The sequence below is a fragment of the Rattus rattus genome, chromosome 1 (genome assembly GCF_011064425.1).
Source record: "Rattus rattus isolate New Zealand chromosome 1, Rrattus_CSIRO_v1, whole genome shotgun sequence".
Taxonomy (NCBI): domain Eukaryota; kingdom Metazoa; phylum Chordata; class Mammalia; order Rodentia; family Muridae; genus Rattus; species Rattus rattus.
Genome location: NC_046154.1, coordinates 22741127 through 22751228, shown reverse-complemented (window position 1 = coordinate 22751228; position 10102 = coordinate 22741127). Strand labels below are relative to the sequence as shown.

Here is a 10102-nt window from a genome sequence, read left to right as displayed (position 1 = left end):
CATGAACTTTGCGCACATCCATTCCCTAAAATGCTGTTCTAAAAATCTTAAAACCAGCTGTGGTGGCACACGCCTTTAATCCCTGCACTTGGGAGGCAGAGGAAGGAGGGTTTCTGAGTTTGAGGCCAGCCTTATCTACAGAGTGAGTTCCAAGATAGTCAGGGCTACATAGAGAAACCCTGTCTTGGAAAACCAACCAACCAAACAAACCCAAAACAAAAACAAAACTTAACAAAACTGTGTGCCTGCACCCAGGAAGTGCTAGCAGGATTCTCAAAGTGAGCAGAGGCACCACCCCCATGTCCCCAGCACCCAACTCAGGAAAGGAGGCCTCAGGAGTGCCCCAATTCCCACAGCCCACAACAGGGTAGCATGGCCCCACTTTGAGCAGCGCTGAGGGTGTCCACTGCTTTGGCTTTTTGTAGACTTGGACCTGTGGGCTCTCTGTGGGTCACTCAGCAGGTGTTTGTGAGGTCCGGCTGTGTCCTGTGCCATCTGGGCCCATTCACTCTTACCCACGTAGCAGTGGCCCATGTGACAGTGACCCAAGTGTCCACTGTATTACTGCTGGACACTGTCTGCAGCCTTGGGTTGTGGCCTTGGTTGGCTATGCTACCGTGGATGCTTATGTCTGTGTGCGGTTCTACTGAGTATAAGACATGCACTGGAACCCGGACTGCCAGGTAGGTGATGTTTGGTTTGGTGGTTACTGTGGCATGGCTTTCCAAAGGGCCTTTGGTAACCTCACATCAGTGTCCTGTGAGGCAGTGGTTCCCAAACTTCCTAATGCTGCCACCCTTTAATACAGTTCCTCGTGGTGAGGGTGGCCTCCGGCCATAGAATTATTTCATCGCTACTTCATAACTGTAAGTTTGCTACTGTGCTGAGAACCCTGGTGTAAGGCTCTGTTTGTATTCTTGGTTACTCAATGTTTTGTAGTCATGCTGGGTGTGTGTGTGTGTGTGTGTGTGTGTGTGTGTGTGTGTGTGTGTGTGTGTGTGTATGTGTGTGTGTGTGAAACTATGTTCACTTTTTGGGGTTTCAGTACTGGGAGTGGAACCCAGAACCTTGAGTACAGGGTAAGTTCTCCCGCTCAGCCATACCCGCAGCCCCTGCAGGGCGGCTCTTGCGTGTGTTTTACCGGGAAGCGCCAACCTAGAATCCCTTCATGGGCAAGCTAAGAAGGAAATGAAACTCCCAAAGCAAACTTCAAAGTCCAAAGGGTAAATTTAAGAATGACTTTGTCCCTTTCCAACCCGCTACTTAACCTAGGAAGAGCCTTGGGGCTGTTGTTAGTCTGTCCCGAGGCCGGCTGGGAGCTATCAATGGGACCCAGGACAGAGCGGAGGGTTGAGTCCTGTGCCTCTTCCCTGTCATACTCCAATGGGAAGGTCTAGGTTAGACCTGACCAGCTGTGGGCTAACACACTGTACTCACATTAGACTACAGTCTCCTGAGAGCAAGACTCCACGGCCCTATTGTCACACCTAGGACACAGTGTGACTGGTGTCCCGTGGGGGCCCTCGATTAACAACACTAAGCCCCCCTTGATCTATGGGGTCCATGGTTCTCAATTGCTCAGAATTATCTATAAAGAAATGAAACATGGGGATTGGGGATTTAGCTCAGTGGTAGAGCGCTTGCCTAGCAAGCGCAAGGCCCTGGGTTCGGTCCCCAGCTCTGAAAAAAAAAAAAAAAGAAAAAAAAAATTTAAAGCAAAACAACAACAACAACAACAACAACAACAACAAAAAAACTCCATCAGGGAGGGGGTGTGTGTGCCTGTCACTGGGTTTTCCTAAGTCTCCAACAACAAAGGCCCTAGCAGTATTGACTGCAGGAAATGAAGGAAGGATAATTTTCTACTGGTCCACTGACAATTCTGATGTGTGGGTGGGCGTGGGTTCTTTAACGTAGCATCCCGGGAGCATGGAACCCAGAGGGAAGTGGGTGCGGAGCATTGCTCCATGAGCTGGGGTGGGGATGGAGGGGTGGAACAGGTGGAGGGTAGGGGCTCCATCAGAGACTTACTCACAAAGTCCTTAGGTTTCCATTTTTCCTTGATGAATATGATTCCGATGATGGCGCTTGCTGGAAAAAGCCAAGCACAGAGAAGAGGAGTGAGGCTGTTGCCAGGCAGAGGGCGCCTCTCACCCACACTCTCCCACTTGCACATGTTCTGCATATTCCTGAGATCTTGGGAGCTTGCTCCCCTTCAGCCTCAGCCACTCCGTCTGGAAGAGGGGACCTTCCAGAACCTTCTGTGGGAGTGCTCATAAACCGGGGCCCTGGGTGGAGAGCGTCCACTGTGCAGGGCGTAACTTACAGGTGTGACTCTTGGCATGCTTACCCTGAGAGGCGAGTACTACTGTTAGTCTTATTTGATAAATGGGGATACTGAGGCAAAAGGGGTGAAGCTGATGTGAGAGGGCAAGACTTGAACTCAGGACTGTGGGAGCCGGAGTTTTTCTTCTTCCACCGCATCCTCTCTCTCCCATGATGCTTGTCCCTCCCTGACTACTGCAGGGTCACAGCTTAAGCTCCTGCATCATCCTACTGGGCAGGCCTGGCAGCCACTGTGAATGTCTCCATTACTGGCCCAGCTCTGCCTCTCCTGGCTGGGTGACCCTGGGGAAGTCACCTCCTGAGTGTCAGTCTTCTATGAGGAGGTGGTCTGGGACCGGCTGCATCAGATTCTGTCATGTACACTCAGGTGGCCACAGGTGAGGCCATGGCTAAGCAGATATACCTACACCATTCAGCTCAGCAAACTCTGAGAGAGGGGCCCTTCTCTCCGGTCTCAGTGACCACGCCCATTGACATCGTCCTCTCCGATTCTCTTCCCACCCCAGAGTCGGTCCTCAAACCCCACTGAAAACTACTACTACTCTGAGTTACAGGACAATAAGATTCTATATGTAAATCATTTATCACACAGTAAATGCTCACAATGAAATGACTCGTTACTGAACAGTGACAGAAAACTCATGGGTAGCCAGTGGGTGAGATGTTACTGTGTTAATTTATTTCTCACTGGGTGGCCTCTGTGGCCCAAAGAACCCCTTGAAATCCAATGGCTGACCGCTGCCCCCAATCTTGGCACAATTCATCCTACTTAATTAATTTATCATGGTAACAGGGTTCAGAACCAGGGCCTGGTACCAACCAGGCCATCATCCCTGGCATCTAAGTTCTTATGCCTCACTGTGAGTGTAGGTCCCAGGGGTCTTCGGAGACCCCAGCAGTGGGCAGAACACAGACAAGGATGTAACTCTATCAATGGGGCTGCGTGGGGGCCTGAATGCAGGAAATAATCCAGAGGACCACAGAGGAGGGTGGGGATGGCCAAAGGACTTGCCTTAACTAGAGACATTCAAACCACCTTAGAGAAAGAGAAAATACTGGTCCAGCCTAGTAGCTAAGGGCAAAGCAATTACCCAGCATGCACAAGGGCCTGGGATTCATCCTCAGCACTTAAAAGAAGATACTAGGTGGGAAGAACTCAGTTCTGCTTGTGTAGACTGTCGGGTTACCAGCCCTGCTCAACAAAGGGAGGCTCTTCTTAGCAATTGGGAGATCCAATCGAGTTCCCCACTTTGCCAATTTCTTATAATTGGTAGTGATTTCCTGTGGAGCAGCTGTGGGCTAGCACAGCTAGTTCTGAGGTCCCACCTAGGCTGGCTGGAGGGAGAATTGCGACTGATTAACAATGTCTTCCCTGAGCCCAGGACATGTGTCGTACACTGCCCCTCCCTTCAGTGAAGAGGACCTTTGAGTTCAAGGAGAATTAAAACATCAAGAGTCTCTGCTTTCCTGTGAGCAGGAGAGAGCCAGGCTGGTCTCGAACTCACAGAGACCCACCTGTCTCTGCCTCCCAAGTGTTGGGATTAAAGGCATGTGCAGCAATGGTTGGCCCCGAGTGATTTATTTTTTATTTTTATTTTTTTTATGTGAGTGCTCTAAGCCTCATTCGAGGTAACGCTTGGGCCACCCGGATCGTGGGTTCTGGGTGACGAGAAGGTTGGGGCTTACCTATCACGGAGACGGCACTGAGGGGCACGATGAGTGACAGTGGAGCGAAGGCGTAGGAGGCGAACACGCCCAGTTCCCCCAGCAGCAGCAGGAGCAGCCCCAGCCACCATGTCTTGGTCTTGAAGTAGGCGCGGGGGTCCTTGGAGCCTGCCAGGCGGATGTGGCAGTATTTCTGCAAGTCCAAGAAGGAATGCGGTTTACCAGAGGTTTCTAGGGAATGAAAGGCTCGGGTGAAGGGACCCAAGCTGACACTCTGCCTTTAAAAACCATGTGTGTGGGTCTGAGTGGGGTTTGGGGATGTGTGGGCAGGACCTTGAAACGGAGAGAGATTTCTTTGTGTGTGTGTGAGTGCATAGTCACGACCTGCCCCTCCTTCAGTGAAGAGGACCTTGAGTTCAAGGAGAATTTCAAGAGTTTGTGTGTGTGTGAGACCCACCTGTGCCTCCCATAGTCATTAAAGGCGTGTGCATGTGGATGCAAATGCATATGTGTGTAGGGGTGCATGTTCATAGGTATGTGGGTGTGCGTACACATGTGCGTGTGCGTGTGTGCATGTGTGTGTGTGTGTGTCTGAGTGTAGGGGCAGAGAACATAATCTTTCATGGTGGTTTTGGAGACAGAGTGACTCAGTGGTCTGGTTGTAACAAGTAGGCTCCGCTGGCTTGCCAGTGAGTTCCAGCCATCCACTTGTCTGTGGATTACAAATGTGTGCTACATAAGGGGTTGTTTTTACATCGACTCTAGGGATCGGATTTAGGTCCTCATGCTTGCAAAGCAAGGACTCTACCAGTAAACTATCTCTCCAGCCCCTCCCCCTCTCAATCTTGTCTCGTGGAGCCCAGGAAGACCTTGAAATTTCAACCCTCAGGTCCAGATCGCACATGTGGCTTTTACGGAGAACCTGTGTTTAGCTCCCAGCACCCATGTGGTGGCTTCTAACCACCCGTGACTCTAGTTCCAGGAGTTGTCGTTCCCTCTCCTGACTTCTACAGGCACCAGGCATACATGAGGTACACAGACATTAAGACAGACAAACACTCACAGGTACAAAAATAACGTAAAGAAATCTAAAAATGAGAGAAGAAATTGCAGTCTACACACCCATGCCTCTTGAGTGACTGGGATTACAGGCATGGGTCACTGTGCCTGGTTTAGAAACAAGAATCCCTAAGGCACTCCACAGGTGAACTGCAGTCTAGGCCTAGGGTCCCCGCTTTGGCTGTGCCCTTGGGTTGACCTCCTCCTGGCTGCCGTCCCCAGGAATCCCTGCTTGTGGATGCTCGGTGAGCCACGCCCTCCTGCAGAGGGATGGCAGCTCTCGATTGGTGGGTTTGTGGATAACCGAGGTACTGCCTCCTAGAGTAGATAAAAGGCTCCAGCATGAACTAATGTTCTTCTCTTCTGGGGATATGAACTTGGGACACAGAAACTGAGACTGTAATTGAAGATAGAAAGAAGGACTTGGGGGGTACCGGCTACAGGAGAACACAGGGATGTTCAGGGGGAGACTGATCTGGGGAGAAGAAATAAACCAGCAGCTCAGAAGCCACGTGGCTGAAACACAGGCTGTTTTCACAGCGTGCTGCTGAGGAACTCAACAGCCCTATGCCTGACCCGGAAGTCTGCAGCTCATGGCTCTTAGAAGCAGGGGAGCCTTGGTGCATTGTGGGATTTCTCAGGGTGAGCAGTGCCAGGTCTATGACTCAGCTTCCCAGAAGCAGCCCCTGAGGCCTGGGAAGTATGGGTGGGAGATGATTCCAGAAGCTATAAGTGAGGGAGCGGGAGGGGAGACAGGCAGACAGGCTAACAAATGAGGGCTGTGTTGATTTTAGTCTTTAAGATTCCTAGGGCCTAGGGCCCCGGAGAACCTCTGAGAAATCTAACGGAGGACATTTACCCATTGACTCCTGTTGCCACCTACCAAAGTGTCCATCAGCATGGGGGACACTCCTGTCTCCTGGGATACAGGTTATGTCGGTTCCCTGGATCTCAGGGGAAGCACTTTAAGCTGTCAGCTGGCTTCACAGCATAGCTGCGGTCACTCTCAGGCTGGGTGCTGTGGGGGCTCTACAGTGACTGCTGCAGCCTCCCTTCCCGAGACCGGAAGCATGGACAACCATGACGGTCCCCGAAGCAGGAAGCTTAGGGCAGTGTGAGACAAGACCAGGGTCTGTCATCAGGATACCACTTTACAGCTTATAGCAAGAATCTCTTATGTACTGTGTGGATGCATCACCTGCCAATAAAAAGCTGATGGCCTATTAGCTGAGGCAGGAAATAGAAGGTGGGACATCCGGCAGAGAGGGGGAGAGGATTCTGGGAAAGAGTCAAGAGCGGAAGGATTCGCCACGGGGACCCTGAGGAAGTTGGACATATGAAACAAGGGGAGGTAACCAGCCACGTGGCAGACATAGAATAGAATAAACGGTTACATAAGTTTTGAGCTAGTTGGGGAACGAGCCAAAGCTTATAGGCCAGGTATCTATTCATAAATAATTAAGTCTCGGAGCTGTTATTTTTGGGAACTGGACGTAGGTAGAAAATCCCAAGCCTACAACAGCTTGAGAGATGGGGCCGGGCAGGGGAGAGGACATTATTAGTGGAGTTTCTGCTGTGCAAGCATGTGACCTGAGCTTGGATCCCCACCATCCATGTGGAAAGCCAGGCATGGCAGTCGGTGCTTGTAATCAACGCCACACTAGGGAGACAGAGACAGAAAGGGCTTCTTGCTATCACTGAGCTCCAGGTTCAGGGAGAGACCTTGTCTCAGGAAAATTAGGTGGGGCCGGAGAGACGACTGAGCGGCTAAGGGTTAGTGCCACTCTGCCAGAGGACCCAAGTTCGGGTCTCACCATACACATCAGGTACTGCACATAACTCCAGCTCCAGGGTGACTGGATGCTTCTGTGTGCGCCTGTGCTCGTGAGCACACACCCGCACTCTGACACATATAACTCAGAGTAACATCAACCTTACAAAAGAGATAAGGGGGCGAGCAATTGAGAAAGGTGCCCACCATTGATCTGTGGCTTCCATGTGCAGGTGTGTACACCTGCATGCATATGTGCACACACACATACATATACACACGTGCGTATGCATAAGGAACACGGGAGGTTCTGACCTATGGGAGCCTGGCGGGGAGGGGGAGTAGACAGAGACTGAGGAGAGATTCAGGGAGTAGACAGGGCCCCGCAGCGAGCAGACAGCAGGCCTGGCTCACCTGCTGCTCCTCTGCCTGGGCCAGCCCTGGCTGGCATCTGAGACTTACCTGCAGGTTAAGGGCGATGCTGACCACAAGGTGCCCGAAAATGGCCAAGAGTGCACCGATCAAGTTTTCCTGGAAGGAGAGGTCACAGAACAGACGTGAGTGGCACTTAAGCCAAGGGGTCCCGGGACATATGTGATATCCAACAGTCTATCCCCAAACACAACTGGGCAAGGCCCACACCCCCATCTCCTCCTCTCCCTGAACCTGGAACGTTGCCACCCAGACGTCATCCAGCTGCCTTACAGATTCGCAGGGCCCTGGCCTGAGTTGGCTGCCATCTTTAGTTGTTCTTGCCTTGGCGACCGGAGCAGGCCTAAACCTACTCTGCTGGCCCCTGAGATCCACTGATCAGCCACCATCTTGTACAGAAAGGCGATATGTGGGAATGAGGGAAACTCGGGCTGGGGTTTCTGCCATCACCGCCTTGCCAGGGGAGCCTTATCCTCTGATGGTTCAGCAAGAGCCTCTCAACTAGCCAGCTTCCTGGGGAGTCTTCAGTCATTTCGTTACCAAAAAACTCACTCACATCACTCTATCGATAAGATACAGGTTCCTCTGCATGGTATTTTTTTTTAATTAAAAAAATCAGCCAACATATATTTATTATGGAATGATTAGGAGACACAGGGGACAAGGGTGACGATGAGAGCAGGTATGATGGCCACAGCTGTGACCCCAGCACTTAGGAAGCAGAGGATCAGGAGTTCAAGGTCATCCTGCGAGCTTACCTCAGAAAACAAAGCCATGGGTCTGGAGAAGAGAGTTTCGCAGTTAAGCGTGCATATTGTTCTCCAGGGGGACCTGAGTTCACTTTCCAGCACCCATGTGAGGCAGCTCACTACTGCCTTTTGCCCTAGCTCCAGGAGACGTGAGGCTTCTGCCCTCCCCCCAACAGCACTTAAGTGCCCAGTGTATGTGAACGTATTTCTGTCTCAAGCACGGTGAGAAAAGGTCACATCATTTTGAAAAGGTCAGCGGGTACTCTGGCAACCCAAGCTACAGTCTTAGCCCCAGACAACCATTTTAAATTTTTATCTATGTTTATGTACATGAATGTTTTACGTGAATGCATGTATGCACACCGCGTGCATGCCTAGTGCTTGCGTAGGCTGGGGTGGGGGTAGGGCGGGCACCAGATCCCCAAGAACTAGAGTTATAGACGGTTCTCTGCAAGACTAACAACCATTCTTAACTGCTGAGCCCTCTTCCCAGTCCTCCTATCTGACTATTTTGACCCAGCAAACATGGTAGTTCCATGTGGTTCAACTCGTAACTGAACCACTATTACTTGCGCAGTGAGACGACGTCACCCTTTGATGCCTCGCTGACTGAAACAACAGGGCTGCTGAGAGGGCCCTGTTTTACGCCAAGTGGAGGTTAAGAGCTAAGCAGGGGATGTCCTGCCACACAGACAAGCCGACACCGCTTCAGGGAGGGCTGAAGAGAAGGTTCTGATGGGGAAAACCAGGGAACTCACAGGGACGAACCAGAACCAGCGTATGCACCAGAACACCTCACAGTTAGGGGTTCCGTGAGGCAAGGCTCATTCCCAGAGTGCTCACGCGTGACAGCAGGGTTTCTGCATTCACGCCCTTTGCGTCGTGGACAACCCAAGGAGAGCTGGGGACGGTGGGGGACACACCTGTGATCTCAGCACTGGGGAAGTGAGCCATGCCCTCCTTGGTTACACAGGGAGTTTAAGACCGGCTTCGGCTACATGGCAAGACCTTATCCTAAAAAGAAAAATCAAAACCTTTGGGGCTGGAGAGGTGGCTCAGTGGTTCTTAGGGCTCTTGTAGAAGACTCAGGTTCCAGGGATCCAACACCTCTCTGAGGACTCTTGAACACACATGGTGCACATATATAGAGAGATAGACAGACAGACATACCCCACACACACACGCCCACGCCCACTCCCATGCACATGCATGTGTACATACACAACAACAACAAAAAAAAAACCAAAAAAAAAAAAAAACCAAAAACACCAAACCAAACCAAAACCCCTAAACTAACCAAACAGCAAACGTCCCCAAACAGCTCTAAGGGGTGGTGTTCCACTGAATTTGTCAGTACCAGAGCTGGAAGCTCACGGAAGACTAAGTCCAGACAGAGGGTCTGAATGGAGGTGTGACTTCTGGCCTCCTGATGACAACGCTCGCCCCACATGGTCCGGGTGTTCTCTGAGGAGTTTGTTCAGAAGGTAAGAAGTGACCTGGGGCAGGGGTGGGGCACTGTGTAAGCACTCCTCCGTGCTGACGTGCTGACAGGCCACTGGGTTTGCTCTGCAAAGCCATTTACGCAGCACATCAATCGTAGCTTTTAATAGCCGGTTCCAGACGGACACAGTGAATAACAGCAGGCACCACTCACGCCCTCAGATCTGAGTGTCTCCGAGGGCCTCATCAGCGCTAATTATGCCCCCGAACCTTTGTGAAGTGGTGCGTGGTCTAGTTTTATGAACGTTTAAAATCATGGACAGCTGCCACCACCCAGGGGTTATACGGTTTGAACACATATCCACCAGCTGCCCTCAGGGCTTGGCAGGAGACATTAAGAGCCAAGAAGGATCCGGCCTGAAGTTCCTCTTCCAGCCTCAGAGCCTGAAGTAAGCCAGGAGTCCCGGTCATTTATTCAGGGAGGCCTCTAGGCCAGAGTGTCCTCGGAGTGAAACTTGGAAGGGCACCACTGGGCAGAGGCGGCAGGATTTTATACTGCTTCTTGTCACAGCTTCGAGCTCCCGGAAACCTCAGTGTTGGAGAGACAGTGGAGAGATGGATTGCTATAATTTGTCTTCAC

The 10102-nt window shown here is 51.4% G+C and overlaps 1 protein-coding gene across 1 annotated transcript in view; it reads right to left on the bottom strand.

The window, feature by feature from the left end:
• Nipal3 (NIPA like domain containing 3) overlaps nucleotides 1-10102 on the bottom strand; it is a 31130-nt gene that overhangs the window by 15817 nt on the left and 5211 nt on the right. The window contains exons 2-4 of the mRNA XM_032896238.1: nucleotides 7304-7372; nucleotides 4033-4204; nucleotides 2032-2091 (exon numbers count right to left, since the gene is read on the bottom strand). Of these exons, the coding sequence (XP_032752129.1) occupies nucleotides 2032-2091; nucleotides 4033-4204; nucleotides 7304-7372 (301 nt within the window). The remainder of the gene's footprint in view (nucleotides 1-2031; nucleotides 2092-4032; nucleotides 4205-7303; nucleotides 7373-10102) is intronic.